This window comes from Emydura macquarii, unplaced genomic scaffold (genome assembly GCF_026122565.2).
Source record: "Emydura macquarii macquarii isolate MOO-44397 ecotype Brisbane River unplaced genomic scaffold, CSIRO-AGI_Emac_v2 contig_670, whole genome shotgun sequence".
In the NCBI taxonomy this organism is placed as follows: domain Eukaryota; kingdom Metazoa; phylum Chordata; order Testudines; family Chelidae; genus Emydura; species Emydura macquarii.
The window spans coordinates 1,561,236-1,583,174 of record NW_027130807.1 but is presented as its reverse complement, the minus strand read 5'-3'; the positions used below and the strand labels follow the sequence as shown (position 1 = coordinate 1,583,174).

The 21,939-nt window shown below is 51.6% G+C and overlaps 1 protein-coding gene and 1 pseudogene across 1 annotated transcript; one reads left to right on the top strand and one right to left on the bottom strand.

Annotated features, from left to right (window-relative positions):
• Positions 1-5,040: 5,040 nt before the first annotated feature.
• Positions 5,041-8,896, bottom strand: LOC137148594 (transcobalamin-1-like). Its single transcript, XM_067541479.1, has 4 exons — positions 8,805-8,896; positions 6,008-6,191; positions 5,441-5,559; positions 5,041-5,228 (listed from the first exon to the last, which is right to left on the bottom strand). Exons 1-4 carry the CDS (start codon positions 8,881-8,883, stop codon positions 5,167-5,169), a joined length of 444 nt encoding a protein of 147 aa, XP_067397580.1. The 5' UTR covers positions 8,884-8,896; the 3' UTR covers positions 5,041-5,166.
• A 1,116-nt stretch (positions 8,897-10,012) lies between these two features.
• Positions 10,013-14,948, top strand: LOC137148638 (zona pellucida sperm-binding protein 3-like; annotated as a pseudogene).
• The last annotated feature ends 6,991 nt before the right edge of the window (positions 14,949-21,939 follow it).

Genomic DNA, 21,939 nt, shown 5'->3' with positions numbered 1-21,939 from the left:
TCATTGTGGCTGAATTCTCTGCAGCTGAGATGGACCCAACCAATGCCCAAAACTCAAGTCAACTGCCACTTTGGTACCTAAAGTGGGGCTGCCTTTATAATGAAGAGAGACGTGCACTCAAAAGTTTAACTGGGCCACAAACAGGACTTCCTTGTCCATCAGGTGAGGTATCAGGGCAAGTTCTGTTCTGGGGGACTGAATGTGCCCTGGTATCCTGTGACCCTCAGCAACTCAGTGCGGTGGGAGAGGAAGGGAGAAAGGAGGCAACACAGCTGGTCCTAGCTCTGTCTCCTACCACCCCTGGTGGGATGGGGGGAAGGCAATGAGGGGCATGGCTCCCTTTCTGGAGTGACACATCTCAGATCCTTCTCTCTTCTTCCCCCCACTATAGCAACCATGCTCAGAAAAGAACTGGGTTCTCATTCAAGTGTTCAGCTCTGCCTAAATTTAGTAGCTACTGGGGTGGATTGCAGGCTTGGCTTCTGCAGAGTCACAGGTTTTTGGCCTAGATGTCTGAGTGCTGGGACTTACACTTGTTAGTGCTGTTCTATCAGTGGGTAGAGGGGAGAGTTACAGTTGAGGATCTTGCTTTCCTGTGGCTGGTCATTGGACTGTTTATATAGGCATAAACCATTTATCAGACTGAGCCCTCGCCTGCCATCTACTGAGGAACTGGCAGAAAAGAGGTGAGGAGCCACCTGTCTTTGCATAGACACACTTAGTTTGCCTGTGTGATCAGCACCCAGACCTGCTTTGCCAAAGTGATCAGTTTTGCATTTAACTTCACTTAAATCTTGGGTGCAGGGGTAATGAAACCTTGTTATCTGTATCGTACAGCTGGCGGATAGAGAACTATACTGAACAGATCCTCATTGAGGGAGTCTTTCTAGCTGTAAGCTCACTTGCTAAGTCTGGGGTAGTGATGTCATTCCATCTGTCACTTGGATTTGGTAATGGACTTTTCCTATGTCGTGTGGATTAGAGGTTGTTTGACCATCTTCTCCTCCTGTGGTTGACAGGCCTTCCTGCTCTTCTACTCATTTCAACCTTCTCAGCGATCACTAGAGCTGAAATCACTAATAAGCTGATTTAAGAGGCCGACCTTAGATGTAGTGTGGGTAGGGTCTTGTGGCAAAACAGCATGCCAGAGGGGTAGCAGCAGTGGCTAAGAACTTGACTAGGTGGTAGAACCTCAAAGCACAGCATGACTTCACTATCTTCCTTCCCCCTTGTTGGAAAAAGATTCCAAGTGTGGTTCGTTACCCTGCACCGATAAGAGACCCACACAGGATTTCAGGCTGGACAGTCTCCAAAAGAGTTTATTCTGCAGAAGGTCAATCCCCAAGCCCACAAGTGGACAGTGGAAAAAGACCCTGAATTCAGAGTTACAGACAGTTTTATACCTTATTACTACCTAAATACAAATGACAAAAGCATACATATCCCCCTTACAAGGGCACAAACCTATTTTCTCTATAACTATTGGCCTATATTATCTCTACTTCTACTTACAAAGGTATGCATATTCATAAGATGTTTTTGCAGGTGTTTTGCAACTAGCTACAGCTTATCTATTAAGGTTGCACAACTTGCTTAATCCGGCCGAGGCTTATCTCCTTTTGCTTTCCTGAGAAAACTTCCCATGATTCTTACACAGAGTGGAACAGCCTTGCCTCTATGAACAAAGAAGCTAGCTAAAATGGAGTCGCTATGGTCAAGCAACTAAAAATCAGCGTACAACCTACAGTCAGGCAGGAAGTGTATCCACCTGAATGCACCCCCGGAGTCCAGGACTTTGCTGATCTTGGACAACAAACCACGAGTGGAGTGCAGTGAGGGAAAAAGGGACTGGTGTGCTAAAGGGACATCTGTCCATTGGACCCTGGCATTGCGAAGGAAGAAAACAGGACCAAGGTTTTATGGGACAGATGTTTACTTTTAAGTCACTGCTGTGGTGTTCCCTAAATCCTTTTCTCTGAAGTTTTCTCTTATACACAGACTCAGTGCTTGCAAGTGGGCAAGTATTGCCTCTGAGGGAGGGGTTGTCACTAGTTTTCCCACATTTCTGGGCTGGCTTGAGTTCATGTGTAATATTTGAAATGGAAGTTATAGATGTATTTGAGATGTCTGTATTTCAAATTGTTTTGCCTGGGCAACACCCCAGATAGGAAGGCTGCAGAACAATGGCCTGCATAATGGCCCATTAAGGCATTCCCAGGTGCAAAGGGCCCTGAGGGAGAGGCCAGCATTACCACTGAGTCACCAGAATCTGCTTACGTGACTCTGGACTCCATTGCAGGCTTCTTCCTTGTAAGGTTCATCATGGAGGTAACAATGTTATTCAATTTTTTACAAACAGTTGCAAGGGTTTAGTCAGTTCACTAGTGACACATACTTCCCCACTGGTTGCTCCACTACCTTTACATCACCCTCCTGCTGGGGCTAGGCTTTGGGCCTCCACTCTGGTCCCCTCCAAAGAAACATTTTTTCGTTGAGTCCTAACAAACTCATTCTGCATGTGGCTCCAAGTCATTATGCAGGCCATTGTTCTGCAGCCTTCCTATCTGGGGTGTTGCCCAGGCAAATAACTTCCATTTCAAATATTTCACATGAACATAAGTATTATGATCTTATTTAGCACATTATAACCTCCCTACCAGTACCTGACATGGCATATCTCACATGGATTATTATGATTCTGCCATACTGATGTCACACAATACACTAAATGCCACCCCACTCAAGCCAGCCCGCCTGACAACTAGTTTTCCCACATTTTTGGCTGCTGGCTCAAGCTGATGCTCTAATGTTAAGAGGAACCATGGCCCTTGTGGGTGTCTGTTGACACCTCCTGCCAGAAAGGTTGTATATGGCACTCAGTGTAAATTCCTCCATCCTCCTCTGGCAGTAAATACCCTGAGCCATAGAGTGGGGAAGCTGTGATCTAAACGTGCTCAGGCCTCCAGGAATGTCTAGCCCCACCTCCTAGTGAGTGGAGTGGGAAGCAATTCAGTGTGTGGATAAGCCTGGCTCAGCATTCCTTCTTTCTCCCCTTTCCATGTTGTCCTGGCCTAATGTCAGCTCCCTCATGACAGCACTGAGAGTGTTCAAGTGCTTGGAAAGCAAAGCCTTGGAGCAGTGGAGGAAACAGGCTAGTCTGAACTCGGCATTCCTAAGAGAATGCCAAGCTTCACTTCCGGCCACCACTGCTTCTTAAGCCCCCCTGCTGGACACCTATGGGAAATGACAGCGCTGGTTGGAATTTCATTCCTTTGTAACCAAATATTACAGTGGGCGGGGCGGGGTGGGGGAGGTTGTTTTCCAAGGATGTTTAAACTAGAATTGGTGAAAACTCTCCTAGAAAATGGGGTGGTTAAATATTTTTGTGGGAAAAGTGTCACTTTAGCCAACTTCCAAACAAGCTTGTGATGAAAATGAAATACTTTGCTTTTCAAAAACCTAAAGCAAAACATTCAGCTTAGTGTGGCAGAAGGGAAGAAGTGTGGGGTTCTCATTTCCCTCCCTTTCTTCTAATTTTGGTAGGGGAGACTGGAGAATGCATCTCAATTAACTGCTGGGGGGAGTGCTGCTCTTAAAATATTTGTTTTCAAAAACTCCCATCTCTCACTGAAACACTGTAATGAAAAACTTTTTTTAAAAAAAATCTCATTCAACCTTATGAAAAATGTTGACTCCTCATCAGAATGGCCCTATTGGGTTAAACCTATGGTCCCTTTGGCCCTGTATCCTGTCATTTGACAGTTGCTAGGGGCCGATGCTTCAGAGAATGAACAGAACAGGGCACTTTAGCGCTGAGCCATCTCCTGTCACCCAGTCTCAGCTTCTGGCAGTCAAAGATTTAGGGACACCCAGGGCAGCGGGTTGCATCCCTGACCATCTGGGCTAATAGTCATTGATGGACCTAGCCTCCAGGAACTCTATAATTCTTTGTTGAACCAAGTTACACTTATAGTTGTTTTAAACTTGCTGCCTATTAATTACATTGGGTGACCCCCTGCTTCCTGTGTTATGTGAAGGGGTAAATAATAGTTCCTTTTTCACTTTCTCCACAGCAATTGTGATTTTATAGCCTGCCACATCTCTCCTTGTTCTTCTCTTTTCTAAGGTAAACCGTCCCAGTCTTTTGAATCTCTCTTCAATCCAGTCTCCATTTACATCTGCTCTCAGATGCCTGCTGTCTCCAGGCATGGACGCTTGTTTCAAACAGGCCCTGGTGCTCAAACCCCAAATGCAGTCCTAGAAGAATGTTGATAAATTGGAGGGGGTCAGAGAAGAGCCCCAAGGATGATTAAAGGTTTGGAAAACACCTTGGAGTGGTAGACTGGAGGGTCTATACAAAGGGAGCAAGTTTGTTGTGGGTAGATGAGAGAGATGGCCTGAGGGGCCAAAGCAGGTTGAGCTTATGATTGACATGGTTGCTAAGCTGGCTACCTGTGAGCTCGGTTTACTTCGTATGGCTAATGCAGCCCATAGGTAAAGTTTAGTCTCCCTCTAGTGGTGGCTAAGCGAACTTGAGCTTCAGCCTGCTGCAGCTTTGCAAGGAGCTGGCTCATTTAGCGTGGCCCGTAGAGGGCCAGGTATTAAGAGCCAGAGATGACAAATTCAATCCCTTCTGCCAACAACTGCACCCAGGGGCAGCGCGGCGATAGTAGCTTGAAGAGAAGGTGATGGGGTGACTCAAAAGAACGTGTAACCAGCTTATTGGGTCTGATGACAAAGGGAGCCAAGTTTGTTGTGAGGTAGACAAGAGATGGGGCAAGACTGAGGGGCGCTCCCCTCACCGAGCAGGTTGAGCTTATGATTGGGTGAACCCTGGGGATGGTTGCTTGCAGCTCAGCTGGCTACCTCCCACTCCTTGCAGAGGCTAAAGCAGGAAGCAGCACCAGCTGGTTTGACCTGTCCTCCTTGCTATAGGTGCAGACAGAGAGGGACCGGGCCAAAGCAGAGTGACACTGCAACCCCGTGTGCCCAGTTGCCTGGAATAACCTTCAAGGCACAGCCGTCTGTTGTAAAGGGTTTATTGCAGGAGCCAGGGACAGAGAATGGCAGCGTTTGGGAAACAGTCATAGGGACGTGAACACAAGACACGTTGCACGTTCATGACAGCCACTCCCACGCCAGCCCAGGCTGGCCAGGGCCTGGAGCTCAGTACTTGGAGAATCTGACCTCCAGCCTCTCCCTGTGAGAGACAGCATAGCACCCAGCGCCTGCAACAAGAGGAGAGGAAAGAGGATAAGGAAAGCCCCTCAGCCCCATCCCCACAGCTCCACGCCAGCCCCTCCCTGGATTGGTCTGTCTTGTCCCGCTTCTCATCCCCTCTCTCTTGCGCCTCTCACCCCCTTATTCCTCCCTCTCTCCCTCCTCAACCCCTTCCCCCGTCACACTGCCCCCCAGTCCGTGCTCTCCCCTGCCGTCCCACCTAGTGTCAGCGGCTTGCCATTGCTCAGGAGCTGCCAGTAGGTGCGCTGGGTGTTATCGGCTGCCAGGCCCCGCACGGAGGTGATGTATGCGCCCCACACGCTCAGTGTGTACGTGAAGCTGAGGAGAGAAAGAGAGTCCTGCAGGAGGCCTGCTTACCCTGCATCATAGTCCTCCACCTCCCACTCCCGAAGGGCGTGCAACCCAGGACACAATGGGGCTGAGTCCCCATGCCATTTGGGGGGAACTGGAAAGCATCCGAGTTGGCCTCTGCCTGAGCTGCGATCTCCCTACCTCCCTGAGACATAGTGCAGTTGAGTGAGGTAAAGGAACCAGCCTTGACTCTCCTCCCCAGCCCCTGATGCATTAACCCGCCTCCAGCAAACTGCTGGCTATGGGAGCCATGCAGGATGAAGGTAATAGGGCCATTTCCTCCCTGTGATCCTAGGGACCCCTCCGTTCTTTCCATCTCTCTTGCCCTAGGAGGGCTGTGCTGCCATCCAGCCTGCAGCCCTCCACTGCCACCTACGCCAGTGATGGGTGCAGAGTTGCCAGACTGAGCAGGTACCTGAATCTGGTGGGGTCTTTATTCTTGGCGTTTTCCATCACATTGAAGAAGAAGGAACCTCGGGGCACGGTGACACAGATGGAGTCATTGAAGGAGCGGTTCACGCCATCAGCAACGGTGTAGGTGACACTGATGTTGCGGGTGTTCCTAAGGGGCAGAGCGGCCATGGAGGGGGAGCTGTTGTCTGTGGGGGGAGGAGAGAGGGTGAAGAACAGCCCCTAATCCCTTGTTGGGGGTGAGTCTCCCACTTCAGGAACTCCACTCCCATGGGAGTCAAGCAGAAATCTAAAGAGAATGAGGAAGAGGTATAAAAGTGCAAGGGGTGAAAAAGAGACAGAAGCGAAGATAGAAATGATCTAGATGATGGCCCTCTGCTCAGAAGATAGTGTGGGTTGAATGTTCAGCGGCTCTGGATCTATGACTCTCTACTGCTTGAGTTAAAGGCCATGGATCATTAGCTTGAGAGCTATAGGTGACGGTAAATCTGTAGGTCAGCCAGTCACTAGAAGCAGCCATAGTGCGTAGCATGGATTACGTATAGAGCTGGTCAGGATATTTCAATGAACAATTTTTTTCACTGAAAAATGCCGATTCCATATTAGACCTGTTCAGGAAGCAGTGCTGGGTTGGAAGAAACTCCTGCCCTGAAAAACGTGTGGTTAAAAAATGTCTAAATTGGAAAGTTTTGCTTTTTCAAATAGAATTGACGTTTCATTGGGAAATTTCAGTAAATTTACACAGTAAAAGGGGGGAAAAGTGTGAAGTTGAAATACTTCAAAGTTATCAAAAGGAAACATTTTGATTGATCCAAATTGTGTTTTGTGTTTGTAAAAATGTTTGACTCTTCAGCCTCCGTTAGGACAGGAAAAATTTTTAAATGTAGAAAATTCCCCTGGAATGGGAAAACCATTTCTCCCACCCCCAACAGTTGTTAGATATGCTTCTGTCAGCCTAAGGTGCTTTAGATGGCCCCGATCTCCATCCTTAACACCACCCTGGGGAGGCAGGGCAGCGCTAGTATCTACATTGTATAGATGGGAAACTGAGACAGAGAGACACGAGGGACATCTACACAGCAGGGGAAAAACCACCCTTTGACAGCGAGTCTTAGAGCCTGGGTCAGTGGATGTGAGCTCACACTGCAGGATTAAAAATAGCAGGGTAGCCACTGGGGCTTGGCCTGGAGCCTGAGCTCTGAGACCTGACCTCCTTGCCTGACCCGCCTACCCACCTCTCCCTGGCACTGTCGCTATGCAGAGATGCTTTATACAGGCTGGCTCTCCCTGGCAAAAGGAGGGCAGGGTCTCTGCAGCCTCCGTAGGTGGATGAAGCATGACTCTGGCACTTGAGCCAGCCAGCATCTCCAGTGCCCAATGCTGGCACAGCCCCACGCTGCAGGTCACCTGTGTCTTAGCCCAGAGACAGCTGCATCCTTCATCTCCCCTCTCCTCCTCCGTCCCGGGTGCAATGTGTGAAATTTCCCAGGCCAGGCACAAGAGGCAGGAGAGATGGGAGGCGAGCAGCGGCCAGACCTGAATGGCAAGGACAATGAGGCTATTACAGTTCAGCCTTTGACGGGGCATCAGGAAGAGAAACTCCTCCTGAGTTCTCTGGGCAGTGTCTACACTGCACACCAGTGTTAGCGGTAAGGAGGAAGGTGCAGCTGGTGCCACGGTGAAAAGAAGGCTGTGCTCACACTGCGGTGTGTGGCTACACATGTCAGGGAAGGTCCCGGCAGCTCCCCACTGCAGGAGCCTTTCGCTGCGGTGGGGGAAAGCTCTGGTAGGAAGGAGCTGGCGGAGCCTTTTGCCTCTACAAGAGTCTTTCCTTGTGGTGGGGAAAGGTTCTAGCAGTGGAGAGGCAGCAGCACACTACACTGCTAAACATCACTGTGTAGATGGGAGGGCCCTGCTTGGGTGAGTAGAGACCCGGTTATGGTGTGTTCTCACCTACATACCCATGCTCTTCAGCTGCGTCATTACTCTGCTTACCTAAGGCACCAGGTGGCAACTCACACATTCGGGGAATATCGGATGTTGCGTTACTTCAGGGAACGGCACGGGCCTGCCCCAGTGGGCATGGTGGTGCGTGCCAAGAAATGCCATGGTGGGTGCCATTTTTAAGAACTGGAGGGGCAGAGCGGGTTCCCCCATCTGATATCACGCAGAGCCACGTCCAGTTCTGTCCTCGTAGCAGATGGGGAATAAAGCTCTCACAAAGAGGATGGTCTGGTTTAATATGGGACAAGAGTCCTCCCTATTAAGCCAGGCCTGCTCAGCTCCAGTGCTAGTTATATCTGTGCTGGGAGGCTGCTCATGTTTGTATTTTACATGCCCCCAAAAGAAGCACACAGTGTAGATGCACTTATAGACTCAACCTGCCTCCCAGCAGGGGGTGTCTCCTCAAATCACCATGAGATGAGCTGGGATGGGGCTCAGCAGGGGTCAAACCTCCACCCTCCAACCCCCAAAGTGATGCTGCTATGGCTGAGTCTGTATCATGCTACAAAGCTGGGACGAGGGGAGGAGGCGTATGAGGGGAACTGTATCCCATGGAGAGTGCAGGGGGCTGTGTGAGCTGGAAGGGAAAGTCAGGACTACTGGGTTCATCCCCCCTGCTGGGTCACCCACTGCTCTGTGCCTCAGTTTCCCCATGCATATGAAGAGCTCGGCAGAGGAAGGGTTACTGTCACCCTGCAGCAGGCCCGTCGCTCTCCACATTCTCTCCCTTCCCCCTGCCACCCCAGAAGTCACGCCACAGAGAGGAGGGGTACATGGCATGCAGCCATTTGACTCACCACAGCCCTGGCACAGCCCTCCGGGGGCGAGGAACAGGAGCAGGAGCCCAGCCAACATTATCACCAAGTGCCTCATCATCCCTTCGTCTCCAGTCACTCCTGGCTGTGCTGAGACCTGGACTAGGAGCTGGTATTTATCAGCTGGAAGGAGGCGGGGATGCCGGGGTGCTCTGCCCACCTCCCCTGGCTTGCCTCACCCTGCTGTTTCCCTATAGCTGTCAGAGACATTGAGCAATGCCAAGCTGTATGGGCAGGTCTATGCCCCAGAGGAAAGCACAGACGGAGATGGCCAGGGCTGTCAGACCACTGCTCCCTCCACATGGCCTCGGGGTGCTATGAGGATCCAACTGGCACCACTGACCTAGATGGACTTTTCCTGGTCACAAATTCATACCCGCCGCACACACCCCAGTTGACTTGGTGTGACTGGCCTCGGGTCACATCTTGCTGGAGGGCCGTAGGACTGCAAGATCACAGCTGGCTGACACCTCTGCCCAGACACACTGAAGCCGTGGGTCGCCCAGTGAAGTGACACACCAGTGTAACGGAGAGGGAATTTGGGCTTCTCAGTTTTATCCCTTCCTGGTTTCCCAGCTCATCGTGTGCAGGTGGTCCTGGCTGCAGGTGGGGTTGAGGGGCATCAGGAGTGCTGGGGTAGGGGGCCCTGGGCTAGGATAGCAGAGCACTGCAGGTTGGGATTGAGGGGCCTTGGCAGAGCAGTCCAGGGAGGCCAGAGGACTAGGGGTTGGGACTGAGTCTCATCACCAAAGCTCTATGTGGCAGAGGTCCCAGGGATGGGGTGGCAGGGGTGTAGGGTCGGGTTTGATGGGCATTGGCAGAGCTGGGCGGGCAGTTCTGTGCCCCAGGTAGGGTAAAAAGTTCACAAGTTTGAAAAATTGGGATGAGGTGGCTGGCAATAGGTGCCTATATAAGACAAATCCCTGAATATGGGGACTGTCCCTATAAAATTGGGACATCTGGTCACCCTAGAAACAATGGGCAGAAATTTTACAAAGAAAACCCCGCATCTTATCATAAGAGGGTTGTGAAGAGACATAAAGACTCTTATGAAAGTGGGTGTGTGGCTTTTAATTTACCCTCCCTAGGAAGGGCGGGCGTTACCATCAGTGGGAACTGAACCAATAATGCCAAGGGCTGTAGGTCAGGCAGGGCTATTAACTAGCTGGTTTCTCCTGAAGCTGCAGAGGATGGGCCTGGAGCTGAAGCCAGTGCTGAAAATGGAGAAATTGCAGGTAGCTGAGTGCTGCTGCCCCAGGTATAAAAGCAGCCAGCGGGGGTAGCTTCTCTTCATGTGCCTGTATGCTGGGTGGGGAGTGGAAGATGGAAGCTCCTGGGGGGCGATGGGCTTTGCTCCTCTTAGTCACTGGTGCTTGGGTTCAAAATGCTTCTGGTAAAGAGAGGGGAGCATGGGAGGTGCTAGGTACAAACTGTGCTGCTTGCTGTGGATAATCCTCCAGCTTTGTGGGGCCTTCCTGCTGTGTGCTCCAGCCTCACGGAAGAGCTGCTGGCTGGGCAGAGCCGGATCTAGGTCCTGCTGATCGTCTCTCCTCTTAACTCTGTGTTCTCGGCAAGTAGGCGTGGGGCCTCTTGTTAGGAATGTTCTGGGCACCTGCTCTGACTTAGCTGCTGGCAGGGGGCCTCCATAGCTTTACTTCCTCCTAGCTCACGTGGGAAACCCTGGGCTCCCTGCAAATGCTGGGTGTGGAAGTTGCTCCACCTGCCAGGCCGTGGCAAGAAAACTCTTTACCTGTGCCATTTCCCTATGGATTAAATGGCCAGTCCCCTGTTTTATGCAGTGTAGCTGTGTCAGTCCCAGGATATTGGAGACACAAGGTGGGTGAGGCAGTATCTCCTATTGCACCAGGATGTCCTCTAAAAGATATTGCCTCAGCTACTTCGTTTCTCTACTCTGCTCTTTTGTAAAGTGGGGCAGTGTACCATTGTAAACCCCACCTTCAGAGCACTGCATTTCCCATCTAGTGGCTGATCCACGGAGACTTGCATCTGCTACAGCTCCTGGTGGGGAGATGGATTCCTCTAGCTGTTGCAGTAGCAGCTCATGCATCTAGGATTCCTGCTGCCAGGTCCAAGCCCTGCTGTTAGACCAAGCAGGGCTGACAATGCTACAGCAGTGACCAATCTATTCCCCTCTCCCTCTAGCTGGAATCCATTTACTATCCTCCCTGGCCCCTCATTCCTGGCCTATGAATGGCAGAGGCTGGAGGGTTGGGGAGACTGGACCTGGTGCTGAGAGGGGTCTCTCCAATAGTGTATTCCCCCTTGGGGCTGGTCGCAGTAGCTATCCTCCTGGGCTATGGCTGGACAGGGTCCCATGCTGCTGGGTGGCTGGTGCAGGCTGAGTAGCCTGGGGGGATACTGACCGTTGGTGCTGTTTGCTCTGCATAGCTCCTTCCTGACACCATCCACTACAGAAACTTCCTCTACTACAGACCTTCTGCTGTGGGGGGCGTGATCCGAGCCAGTGCCTTCTCAGTCCCCATAGACTGCTTCTATTCCAGGTGAGGGAGCATCCTCCATGCAGTGCTGGTGGCTGAGAATGGCCCCAGCTTGCTTTGAGGTGGAAAGTCTATGCCTATTGTCTGGACTTGTTCACTCTCCCTCCAAGAGCAGCCTTGGCACTGCAGGGCTGCCCCACTGAGCTTTGCTAATAACCCAGACATCCTGTGTCCCGTATTACCTTGCTGAGGAGGGGATGTGACCGCTGGGTCTGTCACACAGAGACTGAGTGTTCAGGCAAAGACCTGGGCAGCTGTAGCTAATACCCATGGCTCAGCTGTGGGGATGCACGACCGAGCAGAGCCTGGGGGGCCTGATGGTCCATGTGAGCTGCCTGTCACCTACACCAAGGCGATGCTGATCTACTAGTGCCTGCGTATGCTGCGCTGGTGTACACAGTAAGGTGCAGTCCTAGGGCCTGAACTACTAATGCATCAGGGCTCATGAATGTCTCAGCTGGCTTCCTCACCATGGCTCTGCTCTGTCACCCCACAGCCAGTGGGTGGGGGTGGCTCTAGATGCTATAACATGGAACTGGAGGATCCTGCTGGGGTTATGCCCCCGTATTTGTGGAGTTGGGGAAGAGGAAAGGGGCTACAAAATGGCTGCCTGCATAGGTCCAAAGGAGAGAGCTACATGCTGCCAAAGAGTGGGAGATCCTGGGGGTGGGGGAAGAGCCTAGGTAGTGACTGTCCCTGCTCTGTTCCAGGACTGGGAATGTCTCCTCCTTGGGCCTCCAGCCCACCTGGGCCCCCTTCAGCTCCACCCTAATGCACAGACAGTGCCTGGACTTTGCCCTGGACGTCTACGACAGTGAGTGCAGGTGTATTTAGGGGGCCTCTGGAGTCTCCTGGGGAGTCTGCCTCCTTGGCTCCCCCCAGTCTGGTTAAATGGCATGCTAGGGGGCTCCTGGATGCAGGCCAGGCTTGTCGTCCGGGAATAGCCCAGGAAAGGGCTTCATTGCTCATGCAGATACTCCCTACTCTGCTCTCTAAAGGAGGGAACAGGGAGCACCCCAAGTTTGATCAATGCATCTCAGTCCTGTTCTCCCCCAGCTTTGCTGATGCCCCTCCAACTCTATTAGTACCCTTAGTCTCATTCTGCTGCCCCCTATTATGCCAGCCTTGGGATCTCACTCCTGCAGCTCTGATGCCCTCTCAATATTGTTTCCTTGTTGATTTTTGCCTCCAACAAACCTTGCTCTCTGACACTCCTTACTGGTCTGTGGGGGCTGGCCAAAGAGGGTCCAAGTTAGTGTTCTCCCCTATGTTTTGCCCTCAGGTATCTGGTCCTCCCCCCTGTCTGACCCCACTTACTACCTTGGTGACCTGATAAACATCCAGGCATCTGTGAGAATGGGCAGCCATGCGCTTCTGAAGATCTATGCGGATGAGTGTGTGGCCCGGCCAAGCATGGAGTCCTCCATGAAATATGAGGTCATCACAGACCACGGGTGAGTGCCCAGGGACAGAGGTCACTGGCTGGCTTCATGGCAGTGAGGGGGGCAGGGATCTTACCACTACTTCTCCTCCCTACAGGTGCCTTGTGGATGGGCAGCATAGCCGCTCCCGCTTCCTCACCCTACGAGGAGACCAGTTCCTCCGTTTCCAGCTGGACACTTTTGTCTTCACCAATGTTTCCAACAACTCGGTCCGTGCTGGGGGCCTGAGCCACCTGGAAGGGTGCTGACTTACCTAAAGAGGGTGGGTGTTGGCAATGCAAGATGGCAGCCATCTCCATGCGGGACTCTCCCACAGGGCCGGGCTGAGCTCTCAGGTCTTGTCTCCCCTGGGGACCTGGATGGCCAGAGGTGCAGGGACAGTGGGTGCTGGTGGGGAGGTTCCCTCAGCCTGACCCCACAGAGTGGGTTGAGATCTGTAGGGGACGTAAGGAGAGCCCAGAACCACACCCTGCTGTGACATCTCTCATGCTTTCAGATCTACCTCCTGTGCCACCTGAAGGCGGTGGCAGCTGGCCCTGCCAATCAGTGAAACAAGGCCTGTTCCTATGACCCAGCCACCACAGTCTGGCGCTCGCAGGAAGGGGGCGACTGCTCCTGCTGCGCTTCCCCTGCTGGCTGCGGAATCAGGAGGCGGCGCCGGCATCAGCCTCATTATCGGGAAGGTAACTTTGTCCCCCTGCCTTCCACCCTCCGGGGTCCTGCTGGCGGCGTGTTCCTGGTTCTGCCATGCCTTGGTGGTGTGAGGGAGGCTGGCTGGGCTAACATTTCCCTGGGATCCTCCAGTCTCTGTGCCCTTCCCCCTCAGACAGCTCAGCCTTGGCACTAGAGCAGGGGCTGCCCTGTGGGCATGTGGCCCCTCCTAGGGTATGGGGCAGTGGAGAGCTTGTTCCTTTCTTGCCCATGAGACTGAAGCTCCCAGTCAGGCTGTCATGAGAACTGAGCCCAGCAGCTTCCAGCAGGGGTGAGGGGGATGGATTGCTCCTCTGGTTTGTTGCAGATGCGGCATTGGCCCCACCAAACTGTGCTGATGGCTGGTGGGACTTGGCATTGCAGGAGGAAGTGGCAAGGCATCCTGCATCTGCTCAGAGTGGCTGCTCTCCCCCTGCAGGGCTCCTCGGGGAAGCAGATCTCCAGCTTGGCCCCATCCGGCTGGCCTCCAATCTGTCCACTACACTCGTCTCCAGCCCCCTTGCATTGGCTTCCGCAGAGCTCACCTCTGCCATGGCAGGGGCTGTTGAGTTGTCTTCCACTGGGCCCTTCTCTGGCACACCTAAAACCAGCCGCCCTGTCCTGTTCCCTCCAAATCGGGCCGCAAACCCCATCATCCGAGGGGAAACAAAGGACTCCTCAGGTGAGTGAGAGCTCTGATCTGCCCCCCTGGCACGGGGTGCGGGAGCTGACAGGAGGGAAACCAACTCCCATGACTTACTAGTCAGTGAGTGACCCATTGCTGTATGTGGTCATGAGCAGACTGTTCAACTCCTTAGGCTCTTGCCAATGAGCAGAACTGACAAATGGGGTCGTGGCCATTGGCTGCAGGGACTGGGCTGGGCCCCATATCCTGTAAATCTAGGGTGAGGGAAGACTGGAGTCAGGCACTTCCACTAGAAATGGGGCCCAAGTCACCATGTCCCATAGGCCCAGAGCAGCATCTGGGGGTGGCCAGGTGGAAAAGGGAGCCTGGCTGGACCATTCCCCACAAGGGTCGATGCCTTTAGGTGGCAGCCACTATTCCCCAGTGGAGAATGACACTGCAAGCCTATCAGTTGGGGGGCCTGCTAGAACCAGGCTGCTTCAGCCACATGGCCTCACAGCTTCTCAGAGTGCTGCTGTGTGCTCCCTTCCCACAGGGCTGCGGCTCCCCTTCTCTATCACCACCTTGGCCATTGCGGTGTTGTGCTCCCTCTTCGACTTCCTGGGTATCCTGGGTTGCTACTGTTCCACGAAGCGCTACCACAGAGGGTACCGGATGGGTGCCGCTGACACTGCCACGGGGGAGACCAGTGCTGTTGCCATGGCACCCACAGCCTCTGGGGACACCAATGTAGCCTCTACGAAACCTGGTGCTGTGGTTGCTGCGGCCTGTGGGGAGTCTGGCTCTGTATGAACCACCAGTTTCCTCTTAAAATAAACAAATAGACCAGTCAGTCAATTGACAAGTGTCTCATTCCTCTGGCAGCAGCTGGGGTGAGAGGAAGTCAGCACCACCTGGCTGGCTGTCAGGAAACCTTTTCTGGTGTCACTGGCCATGGTTAAATGGGGGAAAGGAGACACGCTGACCACTAAGAGTCTGATTTCCAAAAGATCATCATATCCTCCACATGGAGCTGTAATCTGACTTCTGGGCCTGGTGGAAGGAAGCGCCTTCCTCTTTTTAGCAATAGTGTCTCAGATAGTCCCCCACTGTAAATGGGCTGTGGGGAGGACACTGAGTCTACATGCTCAACTACATTCCATCTCTTCCTAGGTTCTGCTCTGCTGGGCATTGGGATAAAGAAATGCACTCCGTGCTACTCTTGGTCCTTGTGGTCCTATGGACTAGCCACCTATGGATATGGAGATAGTCGTCCAACTGATATGACTTGTTTGGTCCCATCTCTCCACTTGCTTTCCCCCTCAGCTCATTGTGGCTGAATTCTCTGCAGCTGAGATGGACCCAACCAATGCCCAAAACTCAAGTCAACTGCCACTTTGGTACCTAAAGTGGGGCTGCCTTTATAATGAAGAGAGACGTGCACTCAAAAGTTTAACTGGGCCACAAACAGGACTTCCTTGTCCATCAGGTGAGGTATCAGGGCAAGTTCTGTTCTGGGGGACTGAATGTGCCCTGGTATCCTGTGACCCTCAGCAACTCAGTGCGGTGGGAGAGGAAGGGAGAAAGGAGGCAACACAGCTGGTCCTAGCCCTGTCTCCTACCACCCCTGGTGGGACGGGGGGAAGGCAATGAGGGGCATGGCTGCCTTTCTGGAGTGACACATCTCAGATCCTTCTCTCTTCTTCCCCCGCCCCCCATAGCAACCATGCTCAGAAAAGAACTGGGTTCTCACTCAAGTGTTCAGCTCTGCCTAAATTTAGTAGCTACTGGGGTGGATTGCAGGCTTGGCTTCTGCAGAGTCACAGGTTTTTGGCCTAGATGTCTGAGTGCTGGGACTTACACTTGTTAGTGCTGTTCTATCAGTGGGTAGAGGGGAGAGTTACAGTTGAGGATCTTGCTTTCCTGTGGCTGGTCATTGGACTGTTTATATAGGCATAAACCATTTATCAGACTGAGCCCTCGCCTGCCATCTACTGAGGAACTGGCAGAAAAGAGGTGAGGAGCCACCTGTCTTTGCATAGACACACTTAGTTTGCCTGTGTGATCAGCACCCAGACCTGCTTTGCCAAAGTGATCAGTTTTGCATTTAACTTCACTTAAATCTTGGGTGCAGGGGTAATGAAACCTTGTTATCTGTATCGTACAGCTGGCGGATAGAGAACTATACTGAACAGATCCTCATTGAGGGAGTCTTTCTAGCTGTAAGCTCACTTGCTAAGTCTGTGGTAGTGATGTCATTCCATCTGTCACTTGGATTTGGTAATGGACTTTTCCTATGTCGTGTGGATTAGAGGTTGTTTGACCATCTTCTCCTCCTGTGGTTGACAGGCCTTCCTGCTCTTCTACTCATTTCAACCTTCTCAGCGATCACTAGAGCTGAAATCACTAATAAGCTGATTTAAGGGGCCGACCTTAGATGTAGTGTGGGTAGGGTCTTGTGGCAAAACAGCATGCCAGAGGGGTAGCAGCAGTGGCTAAGAACTTGACTAGGTGGTAGAACCTCAAAGCACAGCATGACTTCACTATCTTCCTTCCCCCCTTGTTGGAAAAAGATTCCAAGTGTGGTTCGTTACCCTGCACCGATAAGAGACCCACACAGGATTTCAGGCTGGACAGTCTCCAAAAGAGTTTATTCTGCAGAAGGTCAATCCCCAAGCCCACAAGTGGACAGTGGAAAAAGACCCTGAATTCAGAGTTACAGACAGTTTTATACCTTATTACTACCTAAATACAAATGACAAAAGCATACATATCCCCCTTACAAGGGCACAAACCCATTTTCTCTATAACTATTGGCCTATATTATCTCTACTTCTACTTACAAAGGTATGCATATTCATAAGATGTTTTTGCAGGTGTTTTGCAACTAGCTACAGCTTATCTATCAAGGTTGCACAACTTGCTTAATCCGGCCGAGGCTTATCTCCTTTTGCTTTCCTGCGAAAACTTTCCATGATCCTTACACAGAGTGGAACAGCCTTGCCTCTATGAACAAAGAAGCTAGCTAAAATGGAGTCGCTATGGTCAAGCAACTAAAAATCAGCGTACAGCCTACACTCAGGCAGGAAGTGTATCCACCTGAATGCACCCCCGGAGTCCAGGACTTTGCTGATCTTGGACAACAAACCACGAGTGGAGTGCAGTGAGGGAAAGGGGACTGGTGTGCTAAAGGGACATCTGTCCATTGGACCCTTACATTGCGAAGGAAGAAAACAGGACCAAGGTTTTATGGGACAGATGTTTACTTTTAAGTCACTGCTGTGGTGTTCCCTAAATCCTTTTCTCTGAAGTTTTCTCTTATACACAGACTCAGTGCTTGCAAGTGGGCAAGTATTGCCTCTGAGGGAGGGGTTGTCACTAGTGTCATGCGGGCTGGCTTGAGTTCATGTGTAATATTTGAAATGGAAGTTATAGATGTATTTGAGATGTCTGTATTTCAAATTGTTTTGCCTGGGCAACACCCCAGATAGGAAGGCTGCAGAACAATGGCCTGCATAATGGCCCATTAAGGCATTCCCAGGTGCAAAGGGCCCTGAGGGAGAGGCCAGCATTACCACTGAGTCACCAGAACCTGCTTACGTGACTCTGGACTCCATTGCAGGCTTCTTCCTTGTAAGGTTCATCATGGAGGTAACAATGTTATTCAATTTTTTACAAACAGTTGCAAGGGTTTAGTCAGTTCACTAGTGACACATACTTCCCCACTGGTTGCTCCACTACCTTTACATCACCCTCCTGCTGGGGCTAGGCTTTGGGCCTCCACTCTGGTCCCCTCCAAAGAAACATTTTTTCATTGAGTCCTAACAAACTCATTCTGCATGTGGCTCCAAGTCATTATGCAGGCCATTGTTCTGCAGCCTTCCTATCTGGGGTGTTGCCCAGGCAAATAACTTCCATTTCAAATATTTCACATGAACATAAGTATTATGATCTTATTTAGCACATTATAACCTCCTTAACAGTACCTGACATGGCATATCTCACATGGATTATTATGATTCTGCCATACTGATGTCACACAATACACTAAATGCCACCCCACTCAAGCCAGCCCGCCTGACAACTAGTTTTCCCACATTTCTGGCTGCTGGCTCAAGCTGATGCTCTAATGTTAAGAGGAACCATGGCCCTTGTGGGTGTCTGTTGACACCTCCTGCCAGAAAGGTTGTATATGGCACTCAGTGTAAATTCCTCCATCCTCCTCTGGCAGTAAATACCCTGAGCCATAGAGTGGGGAAGCTGTGATCTAAACGTGCTCAGGCCTCCACGAATGTTTAGCCCCACCTCCTAGTGAGTGGAGTGGGAAGCAATTCAGTGTGTGGATAAGCTTGGCTCAGCATTCCTTCTTTCTCCCCTTTCCATGTTGTCCTGGCCTAATGTCAGCTCCCTCATGACAGCATTGAGAGTGTTCAAGTGCTTGGAAAGCAAAGCCTTGGAGCAGTGGAGGAAACAGGCTAGTCTGAACTCGGCATTCCTAAGAGAATGCCAAGCTTCACTTCTGGCCACCACTGCTTCTTAAGCCCCCCTGCTGGACACCTATGGGAAATGACAGCGCTGGTTGGAATTTCATTCCTTTGTAACCAAATGTTACAGTGGGCGGGTTCAGGGAGGTTGTTTTCCAAGGACCTTTAAACTGGAATTGGTGAAAACTCTCCTAGAAAATGGGGTGGTTAAATATTTTTGTGGGAAAAGTGTCACTTCAGCCAACTTCCAAACAAGCTTGTGATGAAAATGAAATACTTTGCTTTTCAAAAACCTAAAGCAAAACATTCAGCTTAGTGTGGCAGAAGGGAAGAAGTGTGGGGATCTCATTTCCCTCCCTTTCTTCTAATTTTGGTAGGGGAGACTGGAGAATGCCTCAATTAACTGCTGGGGGGAGTGCTGCTCTTAAAATATTTGTTTTCAAAAACTCCCATCTCTCACTGAAACACTGTAATGAAAAAATTTTTAAAAAAAATCTCATTCAACCTTATGAAAAATGTTGACTCCTCATCAGAATGGCCCTATTGGGTTAAACCTATGGTCCCTTTGGCCCTGTATCCTGTCATTTGACAGTTGCTAGGGGCCGATGCTTCAGAGAATGAACAGAACAGGGCACTTTAGCGCTGAGCCATCTCCTGTCACCCAGTCTCAGCTTCTGGCAGTCAAAGATTTAGGGACACCCAGGGCAGCGGGTTGCATCCCTGACCATCTGGGCTAATAGTCATTGATGGACCTAGCCTCCAGGAACTCTATAATTCTTTGTTGAACCAAGTTACACTTATAGTTGTTTTAAACTTGCTGCCTATTAATTACATTGGGTGACCCCCTGCTTCCTGTGTTATGTGAAGGGGTAAATAATAGTTCCTTTTTCACTTTCTCCACAGCAATTGTGATTTTATAGCCTGCCACATCTCTCCTTGTTCTTCTCTTTTCTAAGGTAAACCGTCCCAGTCTTTTGAATCTCTCTTCAATCCAGTCTCCATTTACATCTGCTCTCAGATGCCTGCTGTCTCCAGGCATGGACGCTTGTTTCAAACAGGCCCTGGTGCTCAAACCCCAAATGCAGTCCTAGAAGAATGTTGATAAATTGGAGGGGGTCAGAGAAGAGCCCCAAGGATGATTAAAGGTTTGGAAAACACCTTGGAGCGGTAGACTGGAGGAGCTCGGTTTACTTCGTATGCCTACTGCAGCCCATAGGTAAAGTTTAGTCTCCCTCTAGTGGTGGCTAAGCGAACTTGAGCTTCAGCCTGCTGCAGCTTTGGCAAGGAGCCGGCTCATTTAGCGTGGCCTGTAGAGGGCCAGGTATTAAGAGCCAGAGATAACAAATTCAATCCCTTCTGCCAACAACTGCACCCAGGGGCAGCGCAGCGATAGTAGCCTGAAGAGAAGGTGATGGGGTGACTCAATAGAACGTGTAACCAGCTTATTGGGTCTGATGACAAAGGGAGCCAAGTTTGTTGTGGGGTAGACGATAGATGGGGCAAGACTGAGGGGCGCTCCCCTCACCGAGCAGGTTGAGCTTATGATTGGGTGAACCCTGGGGATGGTTGCTTGCAGCTCAGCTGGCTACCTCCCACTCCTTGCAGAGGCTAAAGCAGGAAGCAGCACCAGCTGGTTTGAACCGTCCTCCTTGCTATAGGTGCAGACAGAGAGGGACCGGGCCAAAGGAGAGTGACACTGCAACCCCGTGTGCCCAGTTGCCTGGAATAACCTTCAAGGCACAGCCGTCTGTTGTAAAGGGTTTATTGCAGGAGCCAGGGACAGAGAATGGCAGCGTTTGGGAAACAGTCATAGGGACGTGAACACAAGACACGTTGCACGTTCATGACAGCCACTCCCACGCCATCCCAGGCTGGCCAGGGCCTGGAGCTCAGTACTTGGAGAATCTGACCTCCAGCCCCTTCCTGTGAGAGACAGCATAGCACCCAGCGCCTGCAACAAGAGGAGAGGAAAGAGGATAAGGGAAGCCCCTCAGCCCCATCCCCACAGCTCCACGCCAGCGCCTCCCTGGATTGGTCTGTCTTCTCCCGCTTCTCATCCCCTCTCTCTTGCGCCTCTCACCCCCTTATTCCTCCCTCTCTCCCTCCTCAACCCCTTCCCCCGTCACACTGCCCCCCAGTCCGTGCTCTCCCCTGCCGTCCCACCTAGTTTCAGCGGCCTGCCATTGCTCAGGAGCTGCCAGTAGGTGCGCTGGGTGTTATCGGCTGCCAGGCCCCGCACGGAGGTGATGTATGCGCCCCTCACGCTCAGAGTGTACGTGAAGCTGAGGAGAGAAAGAGAGTCCTGCAGGAGGCCTGCTTACCCTGCATCATAGTCCTCCACCTCCCACTCCCGAAGGGCGTGCAACCCAGGACACAATGGGGCTGAGCCCCCATGCCATTTGGGGGGAACTGGAAAGCATCCGAGTTGGCCTCTGCCTGAGCTGCGATCTCCCTACCTCCCTGAGACATAGTGCAGTTGAGTGAGGTAAAGGAACCAGCCTTGACTCTCCTCCCCAGCCCCTGATGCATTAACCCGCCTCCAGCAAACTGCTGGCTATGGGAGCCATGCAGGATGAAGGTAATAGGGCCATTTCCTCCCTGTGATCCTAGGGACCCCTCCGTTCTTTCCATCTCTCTTGCCCTAGGAGGGCTGTGCTGCCATCCAGCCTGCAGCCCTCCACTGCCACCTACGCCAGTGATGGGTGCAGAGTTGCCAGACTGAGCAGGTACCTGAATCTGGTGGGGTCTTTATTCTTGGCGTTTTCCATCACATCGAAGAAGAAGGAATCTCGGGGCACGGTGACACAGATGGAGTCATTGAAGGAGTGGCTCACGCCATCAGCAACGGTGTAGGTGACACTGATGTTGTGGGAGTTTCTAAGGGGCAGAGCGTCCATGGAGGGGGAGCTGTCGTCTGTGGGGGGAGGAGAAAGGGTGAAGAACAGCCCCTAATCCCTTGATGGGGGTGAGTCTCCCACTGCAGGGACTCCACTCCCATGGGAGTCAAGCAGAAATCTAAAGAGAAGGCGGTAGAGGCATAAAAGTGCAAGGGGAGAAAAAGAGACAGAAGTGAAGATTGAAATGATCTAGATGATGGCCCTCTGCTCAGAAGATTAGCGTGGGTTGAATGTTCAGCGCCTCTGGATCTATGACTCTCTACTGCTTGAGTTAAAGGCCATGGATCATTAGCTTGAGAGCTATAGGTGACCGTAAATCTGTAGGTCAGCCAGTCACTAGAAGCAGCCATAGTGCATAGCATGGATTACGTGTAGAGCTGGTCAGGATATTTCAATGAACAATTTTTTTCACTGAAAAATGCCGATTCCATATTAGACCTGTTCAAGAAGCAGTGCTGGG